At 49.9% G+C, this 26959-nt stretch overlaps 1 protein-coding gene across 2 annotated transcripts in view; it reads right to left on the reverse strand.

Annotated features, from left to right (window-relative positions):
• Window positions 1–26953, reverse strand: part of STIMATE (STIM activating enhancer) — a 54084-nt gene extending 27131 nt beyond the window's left edge. The window contains exons 1-2 of one of the 2 annotated variants that reach the window (XM_034658461.1): window positions 26859–26941; window positions 1477–1559 (exon numbers count right to left, since the gene is read on the reverse strand). Coding sequence is in view for 1 of the 2 variants with exons in the window: in XM_034658460.1 (XP_034514351.1) it covers window positions 26859–26862 (4 nt within the window). In the remaining variant the exon portion in view is untranslated. Of the gene's footprint in view, window positions 1–1476; window positions 1560–26858 lie in introns of both variants that reach the window. The other variant, XM_034658460.1, reaches the window with a different exon arrangement.
• Between the last annotated feature and the right edge of the window lie 6 nt (window positions 26954–26959).

Here is a 26959-nt window from a genome sequence, read left to right on the forward strand (position 1 = left end):
CAGCCTCTTCCTCCAGCTGGCCTTGGCAGAGACCTCAAGCCACACCTTGCCGGTTCTATAAGCCCACGACAGAAACGGTCTGGGGGAAGGGGAGGGGCTGAGCAAATCCACCCTCACTGACAGAACCAGCAATCAAGGAAAATGTTTCTGCAGTTTCCCTGAATTATAAACAATCAAGCCTCACCCCAAACCTCCTCAGTGCCTGCTAGTGGTAGGAAAAGCCCAGACGTACCAGTTTCTTAAGGGCAGAAAAAGGTTCCAGAAAGCCACTGAGGTAGACAGCTGGTTGCCTCCCCCAAACCCACCCACCACCTTCTTCCCTCCTAGGACTTAGCGGCACAGCTGACAGACCACACCCCAGACGCCCTTGCAGCTGGAGGTGTCCACAGGACCAAGTTCTAGCTGAAGAGAGTGTGAAGCTCAGTGTGGACCCCTTTTCAAGGAGAAATGAAGGGCCCAGTGATTCTTACAGTAGGGAACTAAAGGCAGTCAGGCTGGTGTTAGCTTGAAATCTAGTCCCTGCTTTATCAAAAATGTTATTATTTTAAGCAAGTCACTTTTCTGGGTCTAAGTTTCCTCAACTATCTCTTTAAGAAAGTTACTGTGAGGAGAAAAGCATCTGCAGCTGTGGCCACCATCACCGGGTACTTATTACAGGTACTTTACAGGATTATTTCTAACCTTTATGGCAACCCTGTAAGGGATCATTCTCATTTTACAGGTAAGGCCAGAGGGCTTGCCTTGAGGCCAAACATGGCATAAGCAAGACCCGCATCCATGTCTCTCTGACTGCAAAGCCCACATTTCCCCTGCTGTCCTGAGGAAGCCTGGTCCAAAGGCAATGAAAGTTCTGGTATGGCTGTGCCACAAGGGCAGAAGATCAGGGCCTCCTGACTCTAGTCTTCTTCCCCCTCAAGCCCTCCTGCACGAGAGCTGGAGTGAACTGAGCAGGATGCCCCTCGGTCAAGCCTTTCAGTGTGTGCTCCACGTCTCCTTCCTCAGGGAACACAATTCAGGCTTTCTGGGTTAGCACACTGGGCCCTCCCCATGGCCTGGCACCTTCTGTCTCAGTCCTGTTACTCACACGGTGACTTTGGCTTGGGAGGGCCCCCACGCGTAACTCTCAGGCATCCTTCCAGATCCAGCTCAGGCAGCTGGAAGACCGGCTGGCCTCCTTTGCAGCAGAGCAAGCACCCCTCCATCTGGCTCCCCGGTCTCCTACGCATACTACTCCGCACCCTTCTGGACTGACACTTCACATGCAATACTGAGGATCTGTCCGTCTCTCCCACCAGTCAAGGAAGCAGACAGAGACCTTGTCTTATTCATGGCCCTGTACTTGGAAGAAGCAGGCACTAAAACTACTGACTAGAACAAAGGGAGCAGAACACGCTGGAAGAACACTCAAGTCAGAGGAGGTAAAAGCTTAGTGCATGCAGGGCAACCTCTGGTCCCAAACCTCGCGGCAACACTTACTGTGGGGCCAGGGAAAGCTGTTTAACCTCTCTGGGCCTTACTCTGCCCCTCTGGAGAATGGAAGGAATTCCAGTAGCCTCGTCCTAGAGTATGAATGAGACAACACATTAGAGGACTCAGCAAGTACTGGGCAAGCTTTAGCAGGAGGCAGCAGGGCTGTGACTGCTGGAGGGAGTGGCGATCCTCAGGCACGAAGCCCGGCAGCAGCGGGCAAGAGCACACAGCTGAGTACCTGCACAACCCTCCGGTCTTTCTCTTCCCTTTTCCGTGATAAACCACTTTAACCAGTTTGGAAACTAAAGAGAAGTTATCCAACACGCAACCCTCTGAGCACAACTGAGCCCACTGGTTGTTACACCTTCGTTCTGGTTCCAAAGCTCCTCCTGGCCTGTGCCTTCCCGGTGGGACCGGAACAAAGCCGGGTCAGGCTGTGCTCTGTTCTCTGGTTGTCAGCCTCCATCAGCTCGCACCAAAGGCGGGTCGCTCTGAGAATTCCCCAAACACCGGGGCTCCGCGAGGTGAGAGCATAGGAGCAGTGACAGGCACAAGCCAGGCAGGGCGGCCGGGCGTGCCCTCAGCTGCACTGGCTGAGGGGCAGGCAAGACTTGCCACCCCCAGGGCAGGATGCAGGGGGGTGCAGAAATGCCAGGGGGTGCAGAAATGCTGCAGGACCGGCAGGACAGGGGCCCACGACCGACTGTGAAGGCTCAGAGGACCACTGGCTGGACATGGCTGGTGCCTGCTCTGCCTCGCGCTGTTCTTGGCTGAGAGAGGAGACCCACCGTGAAATCAACTCTGGGTGCACAGGATTCTTCCTTAATCACTCGGAGTCAGGAAAAGACTAGAACCGATGCGGCACATATTCAAGAAACACCATGAGACGACACCTGCCCCCAGACAGCGATCTGGAAGGAGGAGAAGGTTGGAACTGCTGCTCATGTGGGCAGGCTGACGGGCACCCCAGGATTCAGCACTCCTGCCCACTCTGGGCATCCTGGCCTTTGTGCCAGTCCCTTGCTTGGGCCTGTCCACCAGGACAGAGAGTGGCAGGCCGCAGGTCTTTCTCGGTCCCCAACCCACCTTCCTAACCTGCCTGCCCTGCACCCTACTCCCCTCCGCTGTTACCCTGGGAAGCAAATCAATAAACTACCACCATCCCCTGTCAGGACAGTGCCCCTGGTGGCCTCACACACTCAAAATCAAGACACTTTATTAATTTTTCTAAATGGTAGGTGCATTTTTAAAAAGTTTTTATTATTTAAATTCGTTAGGTAACGGAATGTCATATTAGTTTCAGGGGTATGATGTAGCGATTCAGCACTTCCATACATCACCTGGTGCTCATCAGACAAGTGCCCTCCTTCATCCCGCTCCCCCGCCTCACCCCTCCCCCACCCCCTCCCCTCTGGTCACCAGCAGATGGTTTTATATAGTTACAATCTATTTCCTGGTTTGCCTCTTTTTTTCTCTTTGGTTGTTTGTTTCTTAAATTCCACATATGAATGAAATCATATGGTGTTTGTCTTTCTCTGACTTATTTTGCTCAGCATAATATTCCCTGGCTCCATCCATGTCCTTGCAAATGGCAAGATTTCATTCACCTCTATGGCTGAATAATATTCCTGTGTGTGTGTGTGTGCCACATCTTCTTTATCCATTCATCAACCAATGGACACTTGGGCTGTTTCCATAATTTGGCTTCTGCAGATAATGCTGCTATAAACACTGGGGTGCATGTGTCCCTTTCCATTAGTATTTTGTATACTTCGGGTAAATGCCTAGAAGCGGGATTGCTGGAACATAGGGTAGTTCTATTTTTAACTCTTTGAGGCAATTCTATACTGTTTTCCAGAGTGGCCGCACCAGTGTGCATTCCCACCAACAGTGCACAAGGGTTCCCCTCTCTCCACATCCTCGCCAACACTTGTTGCTTCTAAAATCAAAACATTTTAAAGGTGGAATTTCAGTGCCAAAGAAGGTTGAAGGAAAAGCTATCTTTAAAGAGAGACCTTTCTAGTGACCCTCAAAAATCACACCCCCTGGGCCAAGACCATTGCCCTTTTGATCACAGGGCTGACATTTACCCTGGACAGAGGGAAGGCTGGGTCAGCTGCGTCCAGTCAGAGAGCAGACAGCAGGCTGCGTTGCTCACTCCGCTCGGCAAGCACCTAGTCTGAGCAGCAAGAACCGTGAAAGCCACGAGGGAACTGCAGAAGCCACAGCGGCGGCCAGCGCGAGCCCTCCTGGGACTACGGAGTTGCCGCTGGACACCTGCCCCACCGCTCAGCCTTCTCCTGCAGAGAAGAGCTTCCAGAGGCCACCTGCAACGGCTCTTTGTCTCAAAGTGTCCCGCTCAGAGTCACACTGTTTTATGTAATAAGACACAACTCTCCATTCATTTACTTGTCCAGCTGTCCATCCATCCTCCACACGGCTGCTGGTGGAGTTCTCAAAATGTCAATAAAATGATGTCACCCGCCACTCCACTTAAAACTCCCAAAACACATAACTGTGTCAAGAGGCAATCTTTACACTGAAGATGTGTGCATTTTACTTCATGTAAATGATACCTCCATAAAAATTTTAAAAACAACAAAACGAACACAACACCCTCCTATGCCTTCCCAAAGCAGCTAGGAAAAAAAGCAGATTCCTTCTCATGGCCAAGGAACCACGTGACATGGCTCTGCCCGCTTCTCCGGCCTCGTCACCTCCTTCCCTCCTGCCACAGGGGCCTTCTCTCTACATACTGCACACCAAGCTCCATCTTGCCTTAGCACCCTGGCTTACACGGCACTTCCTGTCTGGACACTCTCCTCCCGCTTTGCCAGGTGGCGGCTATTCCTTTCTCTTCTTGTTGCAGCTCCCAGCTCACCTCCTTGGAGGCGTCTCCGGATCCCTGCACCCCCAGCTGTGTACATACTGCCCTGCTTCCATCACTCACTCGCATTTCCCCCCTCTATTTCTTCTCCACAATTACCCCTCTTGTCTGAGAAATTTTAAGATTTTTATGTGAGAGAGAGAGAGAACGCACACACAGGCGTGGGGGAGGACGGGGAGAGGGAGAAGCAGACTCCCTGCTGATCAGGGAGCCCTATGCAGAGCTCAATCCCAGGATCCTGCGATCATGCCCTCAGCCGAAGGCAGATGCTTAACCCACTGAGCCACCCAGATGCCCCTCATCTCAGAAATTCTTATGTGCTTCCTTGGTTACTATCTGTTTTTCCTCCTAGAAAGTAAGGTCTGCAAGACCAGGAACTTGGTTCTGTTTATCCCCATATTCCTGGCATTGAGAGGGTGCTTGGCTCTTAACAGGTAGCTAAACAACATTTGTTGAACAAAGGAATTCATTCAGCCTGTCACTTAAGACATATTTATTGAGTACTGTCCAGGATTTATTTTTAGTTCAATAAGGTCCGTGAATTTGCACAACGGGTTCTCCCAGAAGCTTAGCTTGCAAGTCCTTACTTCTGCAACAGGACAAAATTGCTTAGCTCTTTGCTTTTGGACATAGTAATCTGCCAGCAAGACTGCCTGCCCAAGGACAGCCACCGAAAACCTCTCTTCCTCTTCACCGGCCACAGGGCAGGGAGGACGGGCCAGTCAAGGTCTCCCTCACCACATCTGGCCTTAGATGCAAGAACGAGACAATCTGGGTTTGTACACAGCTGAAGTGCTCATGAACATTTTTTGGTAAGGACCAGATGAAGCCAAGGGTCACAGTTGGCCAGCTTTAATCCTCCTACATGGAGGTTCTGCCAAAGGCTGAGAAAGAAATGAGAAAAAAACCTTAATTGTCTAGCAAATAAATATGCTTAGCTCTCTAAACATGGAGCCCCCAGGACCACAGCTTCCCCTGGAACAGGGCGGCGGTGCCATCTGCTGATGATGATGACCTCAGCAAGGCTGAGGGGGCACTGTCACTGTGCGGGCGCTCCACGGGGCTCTGTCTGATGGAAAGAAATATGAGTGGCTGATAAACACACAAGAAAATAGGCAGTCCCAATAAAGTGGGTTTTAAAAATGCATATTAATAATTACACTCTGCCAGATTAGCCAAGATGAAAACATCGGGGGAGGATATTAGAAAACGGGGCTCTGAAGTTGCTGGTGGACAAGTAAATGGGGATGTGTGGGGGAGTAGATCTTGTCCCCAGAGCTCCCAGTTGAGAGTGCACATTTGGTTGGTGTCCTGGGGTGGGGGGCATAGTGAACGGAGCCCTCTGGGACCTGGGGACACGCTGGAGGTGGAATGAACGGGGTTCCAGCATGCAGAGTCTGAAGAACAGGAGGAGTGGGAGACCTGCAAATATTCCTAAAGAGGAATATCTTGTCAGTGTAACTTCTTCCTCCACACTGATGGAGGCGCCAAGCGTAAATGGGCTGTCCCAGAAGGACAGTGTCCCTGGGCAGCTGGGGACCCTCCAGGTCTGGGGAACTCTGAGACACAATGCACCTGCTCCCGCCCTGTGTCACCCCTTCACTGCTGACCCATACTCCCCAGCCGTAAATTTTGGAATTTCACTTGATCTCACAGAGGATGGAGATGGGTGTGGTTTTTTCCCTATTGACCCACAGATGACTTGGAAAGTTGCAGTGGGTATTTTCGGAATATCTATTATGATTTTAACTGTTTATACACCATAACCCAGAAACTCCACTCCTAGGATTTTCTTAATTTGCAGTCACACAAATGCCCAAAAATCTGTGTAAAAAGGGGTACTGCAGCATTGCTACAAACGTGGAGGACTTAGAAACCACCTAAATGTCCATCAGTGGGGGAAGGGGTTAAATGTAAATTATCATCCAGTGGAAGTCACCGTGAAAAAGTGAGGCAGAGAGGGTACCCTCGCAATGGATGGATTTTATGGCATGTACATTACACCTCAACAAAGCTGTTTAAAAAGTGAGGTGAATCTATCTGCTTTGATATGGAAAAATGCCTGTGTTAAATGGGGAAAAAAGCAAGTCACCAAAACAGTGTCATGTGAAACTACTATGATTTTTTTTTTAATGATTTATACAAACAAATTTCAAGGCACACACATTAACTGTTACCTATGGTTAGCTCTAGAGGATGGAATTACAGGAAGCTTTCACTTTTTATTAAAGCTATTTATTTCCATAAAGTTTTAGTTGTTTACAAAGAGCATCATTACTTTTGTAGTTAAAGATCTTGGGGCGCCTGGGTAGCTCAGTCGTTAAGCGTCTGCCTTTGGCTCAGGGCATGATCCCGGCGTTCTGGGATTGAGCCCCACATCAGGCTCCTCTGCTGGGAGCCTGCTTCTTCCTCTCCCACTCCCCATGCTTGTGTTCCCTCTCTTGCTGTCTGTCTCTCTGTTAAATAAATAAAATCTTAAAAAAATAAAATAAAATAAAAATAAAAAAGTTCTTAAAAATGGTTACTCGGGGAAAAAAAATTCTGATGTTAAAAACAGTAATTAGGGGCGCCTGGGTGGCACAGCGGTTAAGCGTCTGCCTTCGGCCCAGGGCGTGATCCCGGCGTTCTGGGATCGAGCCCCACATCAGGCTCCTCCGCTATGAGCCTGCTTCTTCCTCTCCCACTCCCCCTGCTTGTGTTCCCTCTCTGTCTCTATCTCTGTTGAATAAATAAAATCTTTAAAAAAAATAATTAAAAAAATGACAAAATTACACTTTTGCACATTAAGTAATTAAAAGCCTTCCTCAAACCTAACTCATTAGCAGATCTCCTTCCGAGAGAAAAGCTTCCAGCAGGCAGAACTCACTGGAGACAGAAAGCACCCCCGCCTGTGCAACGTCATGGCTAATCAGTGCAAGACCCGGCCCCAGAGCCTGCATTTCTCAGAGGTAACACATGCAGCCCCTGGCCCAGCTCCACCACGCAGGGTGACCCACAGCCCAGGCAGCCGGATGCTGGTCTGGGCACTTATTCCTCTGCTCAGAGGAGACGCCCGCCAGCCCCCCCCGTGCAGTGATGAGTTACACACTGCAAGATGGATTTTCATCCTTGTGACCCAAGGCTCTGAAGTGATTCCAGCTGCTTAGGGTGATCCAAACTCAGCAGAGAACAGAACATATAATGGGTACAGGGAAGGCTCTCTTGACATGGTTTCCATACCTGGAACCTGGAAGGAAAGGGTAAAGATCCAGCCACATATTCACCCATCAAGAGTTAAACACAGAAGCCAAAGGACTGAACACAAAGTTGCCAACTCACTTAACTGGGTCATTCAACTCCAAGAATTTCACTAGGAGAAAAACCCCAAAGTACTATGTTTCAAGATGACTGCACTTGCCCTCTGACCTCCTGCAGTCCATATCCTTTAAGTGCCATTCCCAGGCAGTGGTGAAGGGGCCACCCAGCCACCCACCTCGCTCAGGTGGCAGCCCTTGTAAACACTCTGGGAAGCAACATGAGGGTGATGGGCTGAGGACTGCTTCACACCTGGCAGGGTCCCCGACTGTACCCTGCTTTGCCTTTGAAGAAAAACACCTCATCTACTACCCACACCCAAAATGCCTAACTTATTCAACGGAGTTCCTAAGAGGACATCTGAGAAAAACCCAACCAGATAAGGCTTTACTGTCGTGCGGAATACTGAAGGCTCTGGGCACTGGACATAAATTGACCCAGCCACACGTTATGCCCACCCTAGGAGGCAGACGGCACCATCCCAACTTTCGGATGAAGAAATGAATCTCAATGCAGGTAAGGAACTTTCCAAAGTCTCACAGGTGGCAAATGCTGGTCAGACTAGAACCCAGGCCCCACGGCTGATCTTCAACACCCCTCTATCCCCATTAAACAGGTTCCAACATCAGTCTGACTCAGCTTGGCCTCTTGATACAAAAACATAAAGCTTGTGAAATGCAAAACTCTACGTGCAATCCAAAAGATTGGAGAACTAGCTCCCAAAGAGAACTAGCTCAGAAAATTTAAATACAGAGAGACAAACAAGTCAAGAACTTCACGCTCCACTGTAGGTAGCTAGCAGTGTGTGTCTACAAAGCATGCATGGTCCATCATTTCAAGGCTTGGGGTAACAAGTCAAGTCTTAATTCAGGTTAATCTTGGGAAGGTTTGGCTGTTCAAGTTCATCAGGACACAGAAGAGGCCACACTGTCTGAGGCCCTCCCAGGTCTCCTCTGTCAAGCCCTGCCTGAGGCTGCTCCTGCCACCACTTGGCCTCCCCTCAGTACAGATCAGGCTCTTGGGCAAGCCCGCGCCTCAGGCCAGCCCACAAAGTGGGGAGGGTGAAAGCCCTGCCTCTCCCAAGAGCGTGCAACCCCCTCCTCCATCATCGCAATCCTCCGCCACCTTCCACCAGCCGCTGCTCCAGGTTCTGTGCTCAGGGCTGTCACGGCTGAGTGGCAGTTAGCTGGGAAGGTCAGTTTACAGGAGAGAAGAGTTCCCTTTCTCATGCCACAGCCTAGAACAGACTCCCTGGACAAACCGATGAGCCTCTGTAAGCGTGTTTGGGTGGTGTGGGGAGGAGGCAAAGAAATCGCAACAGGACTGGGCAGTGGTGGGGAAAGGACGAAGGCCCGGGAGGCAGGACGCTGGGTTCATGTCCTGACTCAGCCTTTGACCTGCTGCAAGTCCCTTCAGTTCCGCCTGCCCAGGAGTCTTGCATTAAGTCCCCTGAATTTTTCCAATTCTAATAACGACAGTAGGGTGTGAACTGTCCTACCTCCTCAGGATCCCCTGCTGTGGAGGTCAGTGAGCCAAGGTGGGCCTCAGTGAGCTCACATCTATTCAGCAGCCCCCGTGCACCGGGTAAAGCACCTTACCAGCTCACTTAATGCTCGTACTAACCTGTTAAGACAGGTAATCACCTCCCTTATTTGGAGAACAAGAAACAATCTCAGAGCGTTCACATGTCACCTGGGCTGAGGCTGCCAAATCGTCATGTGGCATGGCGGTCCCCTGTGAGAGAACCACGCATTCACCCGACAGAAGGCTCTTCAGCTGGGACAGGCAGGGGCTTCGCCTTTGAATTTTACTAGTGGAAGTGAATTAATAAGCACCCTCAGCAGAAAAATTAATAGAAGACCAGCTCTTCTCTTGATTATCAGAGTCACAAAACTACATTTAAGACCTTTTCCCTAGCATCTCAACCCGGCGCAGTTAGCACCCCGAGTCTTCTCTTTTCCAGCAATCCAAGGTAACCAACCAATCTCAGCAGAAGCAAAGCAACAGACTTCATTTCCTTAGCTCCAAAGCCTGGGAATCAGGGGGCAGGGCAGGGAGCAGCTGAGGAAGCCCTCACCCTCCAATAATAAGCTGACCTCAAGGGGGCTTGTGACCTTCAGTGCCCAGATCATCAGGCCCCTGGGAGCTCCGACATCTGAAGTCCTCCTTGGCAGGCTGGCGGAATCCTACCCGGAGTGGCCTGGTGGATGCTTCAGGTGCCTTAGGCTGTGCTCACAGCGATTTCTCCTCTTCTCCACATAGAACAGGTGGACGGGGGTGACAGGAACACGTGAGCAGTCCGTACACCAGTTAAGGACAAGGAACGACGTAAAGGGACCACGACCCTTAGGACAGGGAGCCCCAGGCTGCCCTAGGAAAGGCGGGTCTGAGTCTGATTAGGATTCCTCAACTCCCAGTGCTCACTCCGTCCACCCGCCTGCTAGGACCCCTCCAATCTCCCTCTGTGAGAGCACTAACAAACTACCAGCGTATGGCATGGCGGGCACAGGAGGCACTTGCAAATTTTTCTGCATCCCTTGTCCCATTACACAGGCTTCGGAGTGAGCGGCTGCAGGGATGAAGGCTAGGCGGATAGCTTGGCTGAAGAGCAAGTCAAAGGGAGGTCCGCCTCCATATCTTTCCTCAACGGTGCTGAAAACCACAGCTACAGGTACCGAGGGAAAGCCGCCTGAGCATCCTGGGTTTTGGAGAGGGGCTTGCTGGGTGCTACTTTGGGACTAGCTCACAACTGTGTTGTCCTGGTTCCAGCCTTCTTAGAAGTCTAGAATGAACATAAATCGATCTCTAGAAAATCACAATACCCTGGCCCTGCTATTTACCATTTCCAACAGGCCTGCCTATGCCAGCTCTTGATGAGAAAGGTCAGACACAACTAATGAGGCCCTGAGAGAAAAGGAGGTGTAGGGCCCTCGCTGTCCTCAGACCCAGCAACAGTGCCAGGGAGCACGCTTCCTTTTGGCTTGCTGGTCTACCAAGCTACCTGCAGGCGACTTAAGTAATAAGCTTCTTACCGCACCTGATGCCATGGCAAGAGAAGCCAGAGGCTGTAGCACTCATGTGGGCGGGCAAGGACAGAAACCAAAGAGAGCAGAGCGCTCTGTCAGGAAACGACCAAAACAATTCAACACAAGGATCAGGGGACAGGTGACCACGCCTACATATATGCTAGGGGCAAGGGAAGAGCAGGTGGCTAAGGACAGACTGATGCTCCAGGCAGTGAACAAAGACTCTATACAAACAGAGACTCTGTAGAACAAAGCTATATACTAAATACCACCCACAACTTCAGCACTTCCTCTCTCTTAGCATTGAAATATGTGCTCCCTGGGCTTCGGTATCTTTGAAAAAGGGGTGAAAAGGAAGATCCATCAAGTGTATCCTTATAAAAATGATACGAAGAAGACCAAACATGCATAAAAAGTCATGAACGAGTAGAATGAGTAGGCTCCATTTCAATTAGCAGTCCCTGTTTTCCTCCCACACCTAACTCAAAGGCTCATTATACAAATTAGTCTGAAATTTACCTTGTTCAACAATCTAGTGTAGACTGTAGAAACTCTGATTTCCTACCAGTTAAAATATAAGCAGTGAGCAAGGAGGTTGGCTTGGCAAACAGAATATGGCTAACTGCCCCTCTGGGGCCCTTAAGACTAAAGCAGCAGCCAACTCTCATCTTGGAGGGAATGTTCACTGGCATCTCTGAGCCTGCTTCAACCACCTTTGGGGACTCAGCCCACTCACCAAGGTGAAATCCATCCGATAAACAGCTCTCACTTGTCCACCCACTATGTCAATATACCTGAATCGACCCTCTGGCCACTCAGCCTATAAACCTGGAATCATGAGTTACTGGTTCAAGTGATCGGTCTTTCTAAATAGAGCATAGACTCTCAGAGATCTTGATCTATGATCAAGTCTCAACTTTTCTCATACTCACCTCCACTATGTTAGTTATGTACCACTACGTAACAGACTGCTCCACAATGCAGTGGCTTAAAACACTGAACATTTATTATCAGCTTAGCTGGGCAGTTCCGGCTCATGGTCTCTTGTAAGGCTGCAAACTTACAAACCATGGGAAGCTCTGACTGGGGCTGGAAGAGCCACTTCTGACAGCCTTCACACACACGGCTATTGGCTGGACTCCTCAGCTCCTCACAGTGAACATGGGTCCTTCCAAAGGACTGCCTGAATGTCCTCAAGACATGGCAGCTGGCTTTTCCCAGAGCAAGTGACCCCAGAGAGAGCACGCCCAAGACAAAAGCTGCAGTTTTTAAGCGACTTAATCTCTGAAGCGACACACCATCACACTTCCGCCATATTCTGTGGGTCACACAGACTAACCCTGACGCAACGTGGGAGAGGACTACACAGGGTGCGCTTATCAGGAGTGGGGATCACTGGGATCATTCATGGAGGCTGGCTGTCCTGTGCCCTTCTACGCTCCAGGAAATTTTCACTGAAAGTGGAACAGATGACCCTTTCCGGGGTGGGGGCGGGGGTAATTGAAGCTGTTCGGTTGCTTTTTAATTCCGTCTTGGCCAACAGGCTCATGCGCTCTGCTGACCTGGCTAGCTACGATCCTCCAAGGCAGGAAAAGTGAACAGGGCACTAGAAGCAGCAGCGTTTCTGTCCAACCCTACAGGAGCTTCCCTATTTTACTTCAACAACCGAGAAAGTGTTTTCAGCTAAATGCAGCTTCCCACTCACCCAAACAAGGGGACATCCTATCAGTGCGATGAAGTCTGCTGACAAGGGCGGCATGGACCCAAATGATGTCATCCATGGAGGGGTACCAAGAAGGGCCGAGGGCCTGGCACTGCAGCAGGGCAGACAACAGAAAGGATGCACTGGGATCCCATGATTTCACACGTATGGCCTCTTGGAACCCAAAGCCACGCTGTTGCTCTGCTGCTTGTCAGTGTGGTGGCGGTAATTTTTAAAGTTAAGAAAGGTCAATTTCTCCCCAACTTACGTAATTCCTACCATCAGACATAACCGCTGAGATTATAACTAGAGTGGACAAAATTTGTAAAAAAGGGCCCAGGAGCTGAGTTGGTAAGGCAGTACGTAAGGACTGGAGCCACTTGCTTTGGGTAAGAAGGTTCAAAATGCCTTCATCCATTTTTTTTTCCTGCCTTCACTTATATTTCTCCCTGGATACAGAATCCTGGGTTAACAGGTTTTACTTTGCACTTTAAAGATGTTGTTCCATTGTCTTCTGGCTTGAATAAAATCTGATGGAAAGTCTATCAGTTCTCATGTTTATTTCTCTGTACGTAGTGTCTTTTTTCCTCTTGATGCTTCTGCAATTTTCTTTTTATCATTGGTTTTCAGCAATTGGATTATGATGTGGCTCAGTGTCATTTACTCTGTGTTCATCTGCTTGGGGTTTATGAAGCTTCTTGGATCCGTGTGTTTACAGTGTTCATCAACTTTGGAAAATGTTCAGCCATTAGTCTTCAGATTCCTGCCCCTTCCAGAAATCCGATGACATGCTGGACCTCTGATACTTTCCCACGGGTCACTAGGGCTGTTTGTTATTGTCTTTCTTCTGTGTTTCATTCTTAGTTCATTTATATTGACTCATTTTTCTCCTGATTATAGGTCATAATTTTCTGCTTCACCTGTGATTTTTGATTAGAGGCCATACATTATGATTGCTACACTGTGAAGCATTTGGATTTTGTTGTCTTCCTTTAACGAGTACTGAAGTTTGCTGGTGTGAACAATTAAGTCTGTGAAACAGTTCGATTATTCTGAGGCTTTCCCCCCTTCTCTTCTAAATCAATTCTGAGCTATAATTTACATACCAAAATGCACCCATGTTAAACACAGTTCAAGAGTTTTGTGTACGCGGATGTGAACCTACCTACCACCAATATACTAATTGCCATCACCCCCAAAACTATCTCCTGTTCCTTTGCAGTTGGCTTCACACCTACCACTCCAAGGCAATCTGTTTTCTTCACTACAGATGCCCTGTTTCTAGAATTTCATGTACCTGGAGTCGCACAGTAAGAGTATACTTGAGCTGCGTTCTTCTGCTCGGCACGTTCGTCCTTGCTGTGGCACAGATCACTAGTTCATTCCTTGTTGTGGCCGACATGTATTCCCTCGTCCAGATATACCACAATTTGTTTATCCATTCCTGCGCTGATGAACATTTGGATTGTTTCCAAATGTTTGGGGCAATTATGCATAAAGTTGCTATGAATATTTATACAAGTCCTTTTGTAGCCCTGTTTTCTCTTAAGTAAATGTCTAGGGGTGACATTCCTGGGTTGGATGGTAGATCTAATTTTCTTTTTTTTTTTATTTTTTCTTAAGATTTCATTTTTAAGGGAGCCTGGGTGGCTCAGTCAGTTGAGCATCTGCCTTCGGCTCACGTCATGATCCCAGGGTCCTGGGATCGAGCCCCACACTGGGCTCCATGCTTAGTGGGGGGCCTGCTTCTCCCTCTGCCTCTGCTCCTCCCCACCCTCCTGCTCATGTGCTCTCTCTCAAATAAGTAAATAAATCTTAAAAAAAAAAAAAAGATTTCATTTTTAAGTAATCTCTACACCCAGTGTGGGGCTCAAACTTACAACCCTGAGATCAAGGGTCTCCTGCTCCATTGACTGAGCCAGCCAGGTGCCCCGGGTGCAATTTTCTTTAGAAGAAACTTTCAGTTTTCCGAAACAGTTGTATCATTTTACATTTCTGCTGTCGATACATAAGAGTTCCAAAGTTCATATTCTCTTCAACTTTTGGTATTGTCAGCCTTTTTAATTGTAGCCATCCCGCGGGTACACGGGGGCAACTCGGTTTAACATGCACATCCCTGGTCACTAATGATACTGAACAGCTTCTCGAGCACTTACCGGCCATTTGCATATCTTCTTTAGAGAAATGTCTATTCTGCTCCTTTGCCTAGTATTAAATTACATTGACTTTTACCTGAGTTGATAGAATTATCTATTATGGATGCAAGTCCTTTGTCAGATATTTCTTTCCCAGTCCGTGGCTTATCTTTTCATTTTCTGTACAATATGTTTTGAGATCAGAAATGCTTAACTTAGGGGCGCCTGGGTGGCACAGCGGTTAAGCGTCTGCCTTCGGCTCAGGGCCGTGATCCCGGCGTTGTGGGATCGAGCCCCACATCAGGCTCCTCCGCTATGAGCCTGCTTCTTCCTCTCCCACTCCCCCTGCTTGTGTCCTCTCTCGCTGGCTGTCTCTATCTCTGTCAAATAAATAAATAAAATCTTTAAAAAAAAAATGCTTAACTTAGATGGAAGTCCAACTTTACTTTTTTTTTCAAGATTTTATTTATTTATTTATTGGGCTGGGGGAGAATGAGCAGCGGGAGGAGAAGAGGGAGAAGCAGGTTCCCCACTGAGCAGGGAGCCCGATGCGGGACTTGATACCAGGACCCTGGCATCATGACCTGAGCCGAAGGCAGACGCTGAACCGAATGAGCCACCCAGGTGCCCCTCTTTCCTTTCTTTCTTTCTTTTTTTTTGGGGGGGGTAACAGTTCAAGTTTTTTGTGTCCTAAGAAATCGTTGCCTATCCCAAGGTCAAAAGATTCTCTCCTATGCCTCCTTCTAGAAGTGTTACAGTTTCCACTTCTACATCCAGATCCGTGCTGTAGTTCTGCTCCGCTTTTGTGCACGCCTTCAGCTTGTTTCCACAGTGTGCCCTTTCCGTCAGGGCGGCAGTGGAGTTTGAGAGCGGCTTTCTCAGATAAGGAGGCCCTTCAGAGGTGTCCAAATGTCCCCGGAGCTCAACAAGTCTCACATATGACTGGACAGAACGTCTCCCAGCCCTAGAAAGTAGTTCAACTTCCAGCTTCCCAGCAGCTGTTCTTGGCTGTTCTTGGCTTTGCCCTGCGTCTCGTCTCCCTCCCCCACACACGCACAGACTCATGTGCGGAAAGAGCCTTGAGGAGACCCCTGAGCAAATGTCCAGAGCTTTTCCTCCACGTAGCTCTTTTTTCTCCACATTGTCCCTGGAAATTCCAACTGCTCTGGCTTCCTCAACTCTGTCTCCTCAACTTGGCAAGGCTGCTGCACTCTGCTTGGGTTCCTCCTCACTGCTCTGAGATCTGAAAATTGCCTCCGGCAAAAGCTGCAGAGGAGACCACGGGGCTTACCTTATTATTTTCGGTCCCTTGGGAACCATTATCTGAGTTGCCTGTTGCCCAGTGTCTGCAAATAGTTGTTTCGTATGTTTTGGTCTGTTTTCTGGTTGTTTACAGAAAAAGGGCAAATTCTATACCAGCGACTCCTTCACTGGCAAAAGTCTCTTCATCCACTTTTGCATAGGCTCACATGTTACATGTATCCACATGGGATAGATTCCTCTGACTTCAATAAGCCTTGGATTGCAATCTCAAGAGGAAAAGCCTTTGGCTTTTTCCTGGTGCACCTACCCTGCCTACAAAAATTGCTGCAGTGATGCTCTCAGTGAAAAACCAAGCAGGTGAGAGACAACGCAACCAGATGGCATTGAGCAGTCCATGCGTAGAGGCGACAGGAAGTCCGCCGAGGTTAGAGAAGCAGTGTCCCTATGTCATGAACTACACATGAACCCCGCACACGGCAGGCAGGTGGAGCGGTGGGGAGCCCTGGCGCTGGAGTGAGACCCACCGGTTCAAATCCCAGTATTCCACTTAGAGGCTGCCACAACCTGAGACACTTCACTTAACCTCTCCGTACCTCAGTTTCCCCAAGTATATAATATGATAATAGGAGCACCCGCTTCAGGTGGCTAATGTGAGAAATATATGAGTTAATATATGTAAGGTGCTTACAGGGCTTGGCATGTAATAAGCACTATACAGTGTGACTCAGTACTGTCGCCAGATCTAACACGGGCCAAAGCACCTTCAGCCAAAATACCTCAGAGCCTGTGGCTCGGACCTCCCAACCCAGGGGAGGCTTTACAAGAAGACTGAAAGCACAGATCCTACATTTACACAGTCCCAACATATCCCCCCACAATTTACTACTTACAGAGGAAAACTGTTAACTTCACAGTGGACAGACCTGGAGGACCACCTTACTGCAGTCATCAAGAGAACTTGGCCAGTACTGGGAGAAACCCACATCAGGTGCCTCGGGGTCTGACACACTGAGGAGGTCACAGCGTCACTTACGCAGCATCCCTGCCAAAAACATAACCTGAACGTAATCATGAAGAACCACCAGACAAAACCCATCCGGGACATTCTACAAAACCATTGGCCTATACTCTTCAAAAGTGTCAAGGCCAAGAAAGATGAAGAAAGGCTGAGGAACTATTCCAAGACCAGTTTCCAGGTGGGGAAAACTCAGCATTGTGCCAGCACCAGCCTGGCCAGCAAGCCAGACCAGACCCAATGAGAGGCAGAGGTCATACCTGTCCGGTACAGACTGTCTGTCCTGCAACCTAACGGTATGGGCTAAGGTCATTAGGGGAAGTTTCCTGGACGCTGGGGAGGATGTGGCTAGGTGGGAAGGAGGGACAAAAGCATTCAGGGGAAAGAGAAATGTGGGTAAGGGGAAGAGGCAGGAACGGGTTTGGCAGGTGCGGGGGGCTGGGAGAAGAGCAGCCTTGGGGCACGTTGCCACATCCAGTGTCTCATAACATGGCTGTTCCTGGCCCAGGCTACAAGGCAAACCATGCGTTGTCTACAGCACAGAAAGAGTTCAGAAAGGGACACAGCAGGTCCAGGAACCTGGGTGTCCTGCAAGACTCCAGGACACCAGCTTAGTTCAAGGCAAAGAAGGACTACCAGCAGCTATGGCCAGCGTGAGTGAGGACAGAGGAGCTCCTTGGTATGGTTCCATGGTTCACCGGGTCTGAATACCTGCAGACAGCAACACGCCCATCACCACCTCTCCTCGCCCTTGTGCCTCACATTACTGCAGACCAAAATTCAGCCTAAGCCATGTCCACACTGGCCCAACCTCAAAACCTCCATTTTGGGGGGAGCAAGATCACTACAGCACAGCTGCTACCCAGCTGGGTGGGCTATCGTCCCATCCACAGCAGCGGCCTTTAAACTACAGGGGCCCATAGCAAGACCACAGTCTGTCTGTTGGCTGTTTCCCTGAAGACTTTTTTTTTTTTTAACCTATCTGGGGTATTAGTAAATTATTTACTTTAACACGTTGAAAAAGACAAATCCATATGTAATCTGCTCAGTGGTCTGAGAGGCAATGTAACATTCTTCTTAACTCTCCTTTCATTAAGCATTTTTTTTTTTTTGCCAGCAACTGATCAGATTTCTGACAGAAATCTGGGGACAGAATTATAAACCAGGGTTCTTGACAGAGAAAACACATTCCTATAGGCCTCCTCCACTGCGTCTCCAGGACCCCAGCACCCGCCCCTTGTCATCAGCCTCTCTTCCCCAGACTTTTGGACCCCAGTTCTCTGCAGAGCTCAGACAGGGTGGGAGCAGCGGTGGAGACAGTAGACCTGTAATCTTCAAGTCTGCTGCGTTGGAACAACCTGCAAATATTTTGGGCCCAAACTCACCGCCCAAATAGAAAACCTTCTCTTGAGCTCTGATGCTGCCTCGGCCAAGATGCTAACACGGCCCTTGGCTCTGGACAAGAGAGATGGTGTGCCCTGCTTCTACAGGACAGCGTCTCCAGCTTGTCCTCACCCCGGGGTTGATGCCAGCACCTCACCTCTCTATATCATTTTTCATATTATTAGGTGAAAATGTCTTCTAAGAAAATGGAAAAGCTCTTAAAGAACACTGATGAGTTTAAGACGTTAGAGCCACTGGGTGGCTCAGTCAGTGAAGCGTCTGCCTTTGGCTCAGATCGTGATCTCTGGGTCCTCAGCAGGGAGTCTGCTTCTCCCTCTCCCCCTGCTCCCTCTCTCTCTGCTCTCTCTCAAATAAATAAAATCTTTTTAAAAATTTTTTTAAAAATTAAAAAAAATTAAAAAGAGGCTAGAGGAGCCCAGGGATTAGAACAAAAGCTGGAGGGAGGGGGAAGAAAAGCACTCTGAGAAAGGTGAACATATAAAAAAAATATATATATAAGGTTGGTTCTGCTCGTGTCCCAAACTACTGTGCATACAACTTTGTCCATGAAAGAGAAAACTAAAGACGAAGTGTGAAAGCTCTTGCCACCTACCACTGATTGGGGATCGGAAAAGCCATAGATACTCAACACCAAGTCTTTCAAAGTCAATGAGAAAAAACAACGTTGAGTGCCCCAGCCAGCTGAGTGATCTTACCTCACCTACCCTCTGTACCACCCCACGGCCCCCGCATGAAAGCACGCCCCAGGTAAGGCCCAGCCTCACGCAAAGCAGCTCGAGCGGGGCCTGACAGCAGCACAACACGCCCTTTAGGATGAAGGGGACACTCTCAATCAAAGGAAACGTGGGAGGACCTGTGAGACGCTGAGACGGGATTGCAGTGACTTACGCCAGAAGTCTTTTCAGCATAGGCACAAAGGTGATTTCAGTGGTTGACAGCCCTGGGGTGGTAGGTACAGGATTTCTAGAAGGTGCTCACACCTGGCCTTCTCATAAGAGACGTTCTTTAGCAGAGCCCCAGCCCACCAAGGCCTCGCCAGCCCCGGCAGCTGTCCAGAATCCAGGCTGGCAGCAGCCCTGCCTCCTTTACACCCGTGTGCGCTGTGGAGGGCAGCCGGCGAAAGCTAGTTCACAGTAACGAGCCGCTCCCTTTACTAGCTAGCAGCAGTGCCTCTGCGGCTGGACAGCGGGGTCCACAGGGGGACCCCATGAGGTCTAAAAGGGACGTGATAAAGCTGCTTCGAAGGAAACGTTCACAGAAAAGCAGTCCAAATGGAGCACAAGGTAAAGGCAGAAGCTCACTTGCCACCTGATAATTTAACTCACCCTCATTTTCAAGCACAAGCTGTAGGAAAAGAGGCCCGCAACTGGACAGGAAGGCTGTCTAGAAGCCTCCTTTTCTGGGAGCCTCTGTCCCATGCTCTCCAGCCCCCAGAACAATGGCCCTGCTCACAACCTCCTCTGGACCTTGGCTCTCGCCATTCCCCATGTCCCTTTCGCGTCACCCTCAACCCCGGTGCCGTGCTCGAGGAGGGCTTCCCCATGGCTGCTTCCCCAGCCACAGGCAGAACCCCTCACCCCTCCCCTCCAGAGCCACCTTCGCACTATCCGGGCTGCAGCCCACTTCAGCGGAGAGCCCCTGGGGGACGGGGTGCGGGTCTCAGCAGTCCATGTCGAGGCAGCACCCAGGCCCTTAACAAGCCCTGCCAGGGCACTGTTCTCATCCTTCAGGGGCCACATACTGACCCAGTCTGTTCTCTAGGGCTCCCCTGAGAGTTCACTGAGTGACCCCCAAACTGAATAAATGTAATTCTCAACAGAGACAACTCTGTGCACAGCACCCCCTCCCCCCGCCGACCCTGGACACACTGGGCACTGTCTGGACACATTTTTATCTGTCTCAGTCTGAGGGAGGGGGGTGCATCCGGCATCTAGTGGGGAGAGGCCAGGGACGCTGCTGAACACCCGACAAGGCACACGACAGCCCCCGCAGCAAAGAATTATCTGGCCCCAAATGCCAACAGTGCCAAGCTGAAAAAGCCTGGGTTAGTTGGAAAACTTCCCAGTAGTGGAGCAGGCTGACAGGCCCACAGACCACTTCTAGGCATCCGTGAGGAAAAAGATAACTTAGGGTTCTCCCCAACTCAAGGTTATAAACTACACTCCTTGCAGCACCAGGGAAGCAAATTGTGAAAACCAGCAGGTAACGTGAAACCACTGAGAGCCATGCAGAGGTGTCCTCATCAGCAACTGAACCCCAGCTCAGCTACACTCCCTCCCCGGTGCTGCAGAAGGCTCAGTCCCGGGCAGGATGGCCATCCTCACGCTGCCAGGGAGAAGCTGCACACAGGCCCGGGCTGGGACAGCAAACCTCAGATGGGCTCATACATGCACAAAATGACTGGTAAGTCATTTCAAATGTCTACTTTCATGCTATCAAGAGCCACAAAAGAGTCTGAAGTTCCAGGTAACACTTTGGACATAAAAAAGAATTATTAAGAAAGGAAATCAGAGTTGTTTAAACAGGATAAAATGAGGTGACAAAGCGAGGGGTTAGGGTCCTCCAAGAGTGCACCTGTGTGGAGAGGGGCCCAAAGAAGGCAGGCAGGGGTAGGGAAAGTGGTTAACAGGGTCTGGAGTCTGCTGGGCCTGGCTTACATTTCAGCTCCACACCTACTAACCAGGACGGTGTTCGCCATCCTTGTTACTTCTGGGGATGCCTGGGAAGTACATCAAGTGCCGGGCAGAGGAGCCAGCACAATGGGGACTTGGTACAGAGCAAGCTTCTGGAAAGACACTGGCTCTAGGGACCAGCACCACCACCTGCCATTATCTACCTGGGGCAGATAAGGCCAGGGCTCGGGCACAGGTTAATCACCTGTAGCCACGGCTGCCCTCTCAAGGCCCGTGAGAGACTGTGTAGGTGAAAACACAGGTCAGGGTTAGGTGAGGAGAGGGGAGCATTGCCTCTACTAAAGGCTCCTGCTTTGGGTACATGCTAATTTGCAATTCACCAGCATCGTGCTGGTTGTGTTCAAGTTTTCTACTATTATGCAGTCTACGAAAAGAGGGCGAAAGGTAAAGATGCTGTGCAAACAAGATAGCAAGGGAAATGTTTAACCTAATTCAGAAAACAAGTTACTCAAGCACTTGTGAAACGCTCTTCAGTGGGACTCTCGAATGCAAATACTGTAACAACGAGGATGACTTCACCCCCACCCCCTGCAGAGGGCCTAACGCGTGCCTGATACTGATCCAGCTTCTTTACATTCTTCCTAATCCCCACAGTCCCAGAAAAACTATTATTTCCATCTTACCCGGGAGCAAACCGAACCGTGGGGAAATATAGGTAGGCTGCTCAAGGGCACAGTGAGGCAGAAGCAGAAATGGAAGCCAGGTCAGATTGGTTCCAGAGCCAAGGATCCTATTTTTAACCACCTGTAAAATTCCTTCAAAGAGACTTCATCTTCATGCAAATATTATACTAATTGCAAAGGATTTTAAACAGATCATTTAAGCAGAGGAGGCTGGATAGGCCCCTATAGGGCAATGCTTGACAAACAGGCATTAAAAGGCTAAAAAATGCATTTCATTAAATTATTCTACAACCCAGACTGTCCTTTAATTCAGACAACTCCCTCTTGCCCTGATTTTACTCCAGATTAATTTTTACTATTAATAGAGGAGATCACCATGACAGATACACGCTACCAGATAAATTGGCGTTTAGAAACCCTGAAAACTCTCCAAAAATAAAGATTCCTAACCAGCTGCCACACTAATGTTGGCTGCCCTCCCTTCCCCTGTGGGCACAATACCAGCCTGGGACAGAAAAAGGGATGTTCTTCCCCAGCCTTGGCTGGCACTCCAGAGGGAGCAAAGGAAACCAACATTTATTGAGTGCTAGGTGCCGGGCCCAGACACAGGTGCCTTCTCATCTCCAGCTCCAGCGCGGCCACGACTGTGTCCCACCCTCATACCAGGTGACCAATGAGTGAAAAGTTATTAGGGAATAGGATATTCCCACGATCCCGAAGGATCACCACCACAGAGATAATTTAACCATTGCAAAGGTGGGGGGGAAAGTACCTTTACAAGGGAGAGATCCAGAGACCTCACCCCTCCGCCACATGAACAACCTTATCATTACTGACAGCAGGGCCGCCTGAGGTCACGTGCTTCCCGGTACGCTGTCCTGTGAAGCACAGAGTACTGCCTACGGAGTGTTCCTGCTGTAAAAAAGGTCACCTGGACCTAAAACCTCCTCCAGACCAAACTCAGGGAACACAGGGGTCCACGAAACAGCTCACACACCACCACAAGGAAACACCCAGGCAACTCCAGAACATGGCACACAACCCCATGACAAGCGGCCGGTGCTCTTCAAAAGGGCTATGTCATTAAAAAACCAATGTGTGTGCGAGTGTGCAGGGGGTGATCGTTCTATAGTAAAAATGACTTCAAAACACAAGTAATGCAACATGTGGCCCTTGACCAGCTCACAGTTTTCAAAGACCGCATTTGCAAGAGACTTGGGACAGGTGGGCAAGTGTGACTATGGACTGGCTGTTGGGTACTATGGTGGAGGTATCGTATCCATTTTCTTAGGCATGATCATGAAACTGTGATTATGCAGAAGACTGTCCTTCTCAGGAGACTCAACTGGAAGTTTTTAGGGGTGAAGTGTGATCCTGGCTGCAACATATCTTCAAGTGGCTTGGCCAGGGAAAAAAAAAAGTATAAAGAGATAAAGCAAAAGCGGCAAATCACGAACAATTTCTGAATCTAGGTGGAGGGCTGATAGATACTGTATTATCACTGTAGTATTTCTCATCTTTCCTGGATGTCTGACATTTTGTAAGGTAAAGACTGGGATAGGGTGGGGAGAGGGGACCCCAGGAAGGGTGGCCCCGGCAGGTCTGTGCGTACAGAACATGTAAGGAGACCGGTTCACAGCGTGAGAAAACCAGCAACTCTTGCACGAAACTGAGATTTCAAAGCCAGGCAGACTGGTGTGTGAGGTTCCTCTGGGTCTCAGGAAAGCTCTCATTTCTCAAGGCCAGCAGTGTTTTTGTAATACACCGACGCCCTCTCCAGCTGGCCAGTCCCCACATCTGCACCACAAAAATAGGGAGGTAGGTCTATCCAACCTCTCCAACTGCTTGCTGTGTGAAAACCGATTCTGTCTATACTTCAGCCCGGAACTTTGTGCACGGTGAAGGAGGCTTGTGTTTGCTATGCATCCCACATCCTGACAGTCAACACCCCCAAATGCCAACACGCACGCTGGCCGACACCGACCTCTGGCTGACAGCTGGGCCACGGCCCTGCAGCAGACAGTGTGCTCAGCTCTGTTCTGCTGTGACTCTGGTCTGAGCAACTTCATCAAGTCACAGATTAGAGATAAAGCCACCAAAACAAGAGGAACGGCTCAGCAGGCAGGTCATGACAAGCCCCTTCATTGAAAGCATTTCTTTCTACTCAGACACCAGTGCTTCTCGGTGACATCCCAGAGAACCCAGACTGGGAAGTCCCTTTATAAGCTTGCCTCCGAGTGTGTTCAGCTTTCCTTGCATACAGAGGGTAGCTTAGGTAGCGCAGGGAGGTGAGACATGCTGACCTGTCTTAGCCGACACGGAGACATGTGTGTGGATGCTGGCCGGTAACAGTCTGTATTTATGCAGCTTGAAGAGAGGCGACATACGTCACCTGGCATTCTTAACTCTCAACCGTCTGGGCTGAGACCATCTGAAAATCCCCATACAGAGCCAAGCACCAGGATGAGAAATCCTGTGAGAATCAAAAACCTCCCATATATATGTGTGTACATGTATGTGTGTGCACACACACGGATGGACATAATATCTGAAGTCTTCCTCCAGGACAAAACCCTCTAGGTAAAAAACACAACCACCTGTAAATGGGATAAAAAAAAAAAAAGTGATTTTTCTGGATAGAAAAAGAAACATAAGGATAGTAGTCTGAGGAGTCACTGAATTCAGGGATGTGAAGTGATGAAAAATGCCTCAGCCTATTTGGCAGAGAAGGGGGTGCAGCCAATGGAACAGAGCTGGTGTGCCCGGAAAATGGACCAGTGCCTGCCCGGAGAACTGGGGAACTGACGGAGAAGAGAGCCAATGAGCCCAAGGCCCGGGGGGACAAAAACACCCAGGTGGGAACAGCCTGTGACCCCAAAGAGGTTAACTGCTCAGGAGAGATGACTGCTATTTAAAATATGCTCAACAAAGAAAACAGTGGAACTGATGAAGGATGGAGAGGCTTCATCTTAACACACCGAGACCTCCCTCAAGGGCGGCAAGGTGGACACCTGGCACAGGAGCCTGGCACTCTTGCCAGCAGCTCTGCCTGTCTGGGGAAGCGACGCTGTGCCTGGAAGACAAAGCCCAGGCAAACCAAACTGCTCACAGATGCACTTCCTTGAGAGCACCTCCACCCCCTCCCTTCGTCCCCAGCAAAGTCACTGCAAAACGTGATGCAGCCCCTGAGAGATTCCCTCCTCAACCCCACAGTGCCAACGGGGAAAGCCCCATGGTTCTCAGAACAGAACCAGCAAGTTGAAGAGATAAGCAAGGGTAGACACAGTTCTCACCCCTCCACCCCTTCTCCCCATCTCTTCTGCTCATCACTGTCCCAGGAGCCAATGCCCATTTCCACAGGCACCCTCCATGTCTAGACTTACATTGAGCAAAAGGCCACTCTGTAGCCTGGTCTTTGCCTACAGAAAGCACCCACCGCAGTGGGGTTTGCACATGTGCTCACACTGAAGATTAAGCAAAGTGAGTATGTCCCTGAAGACTCCAGGGCCAGCGCCGTCACTCAGAACACAGGCAACCTGGCACACTTCTCAGCAGCGAGCAATTCTGCCAGGTCATAATCATATTTCCCTCCCTGAACCACGAGTATCAAGCTCTCAAGAATAAATCGGGCCATCAGCAGCAATCAAATCCACGGAAATAGCCAGAGCTAGGATAGCAAATCCTAAGTTAGGGAACAAAACTCAAAGCAAGTTTGCAGTTCCTTCAGAGAGAAAGGAAGACAGATGGAGGAGACAGAAGTGGGAGGGGAGGGGGACCCACTCACGGTGTCTTGAAAACACATGCATACAGTTCATGCCCCCAAGTCAGCAGCTGATTTTGGCTAAGTCGTCATAAATTAATACTGTGGAAACAAGTGGGTATTTGTTCAGCTGGGAAAATAGCAAGGCAAGTAGAGACTAAAAAGGAAAGAAAAAGTGGCAAACATATACAGTCGGGCACTTGGGGTAAGATTTATCAAGGCCAGGCAACGAGAAGAAGTGTCATCCCAGAACAGCCTCTTTGGGGTTACCTGAATGAAGCCTGGGATAATTCATTCAAACAAGCCCCGTGTTATGACAAGCAAAGCTATAACGCCAGCAACTCCACCCCAGAAGACAAATGCACACAGCTGCAGGTTCTGTCCCCAGTGCGAAGGAGCATACTTTCTGCAGAAACTTTCCACTCTGCCCATGTGAGCACAGTGGGGAAGTTTTAAGAACCAGTCATTCTGGAATGAATGCGTCCGTACAGATCGTTATAACCCTTCCTTCCCCCAGAATGCAATCACAGCCAACTGAAGCCTCCTGTTAACTGTAATCAAGGGAAGGATGTGCACTAAGAAAACAACACAACCCCAAACGCACAGCACACCTGACAACAGGGTGGAACTTCTAGTTCTCCAGAAGGGCCATCTGGGGCTTTTTTCCCTCCATCAGGAAACTCTCAAGAAAAGGCCCGTGGGGACTTAGCACAGGAATTCTGCCACCTCTCCAGACGTTCTGAGCCACCTCCTCCACTAAGCCACTAGGTTGCCTGAGTCTTATGGAAAGGAAGGAAACTTTAAATACAATAGAGTGCGTTGGGCAGGGGAATGGCCAGGGGAGGCTTGAGATGCAACATAATCAGGAAAGCTTGGGACAGATATGGAACAGGTGGACCTGTTCAGGAAGAAAGGAGGGGAAAGAGAAGTGGAAAAGAAGGCAGTCTGGGTGGGTCCTGCTCCAACCAAAACAGAAAATAAAGCTGGGGGGAAAGGGGGAGGCGGGGCAGGAGGAAGTAGTGCTGGGAACGCAAAGCATGGCCTTACAATCCAGGTATCGCAAAGTAGCGGGGATTTAAAAGCCAAAGGGAGACAGCAAATCTTTGCGGAGTGAGGAAACAGGAAAAAGCCTAGCAACAGACAGGGCATTTAGGGACGCGGGTTCAAAGTGCGAAGGGAAGGCTAGGAAGACTCTATGAGGGGGCACAAAGGATTATTGCAGCTGGGGGGTTCATGGCCCCAGGATGGAAAGTGGAGTAGCCTTAATTCGCGATGACAAGGTAGCGGGGGGGTGGGCGCGAGTTTTAGTTCTCTCGGAAGAGAGGCGTGTGCGGGCTGTAGAAGAGAAGGGGTGACCCCCTGGCTAAAGGCTGTCGCGATAAGGCGAGGAACTCAGGACCCTGGGTCGGGGGACGGCGCTCCCGCTAGTCTGGGAATGCCCAGCCTGCGCTCGCGGGCAGATGGCCCCCCCGCCACAGGGCCCGGAGCCCCAGGCCTTAACTCTTCAGGCAGGAGGTTCCCCGAGGCGGGGCTGGGCCTGCGGAGGTCCCACAGGGCCTCAGGAGGGGCGGGGGTCCAGGACTCACGCATTAACGGTGCTGAAGGCCACGACGCCGAGCAGCCCCTGCAGGAAGATGCCGAAACTGTGCATGAGCGCGCCGCTCTCGCAGCGGCCCGCCCCGGACGC

The sequence above is a fragment of the Ailuropoda melanoleuca genome, chromosome 4 (assembly GCF_002007445.2).
Source record: "Ailuropoda melanoleuca isolate Jingjing chromosome 4, ASM200744v2, whole genome shotgun sequence".
Lineage (NCBI taxonomy): Eukaryota > Metazoa > Chordata > Mammalia > Carnivora > Ursidae > Ailuropoda > Ailuropoda melanoleuca.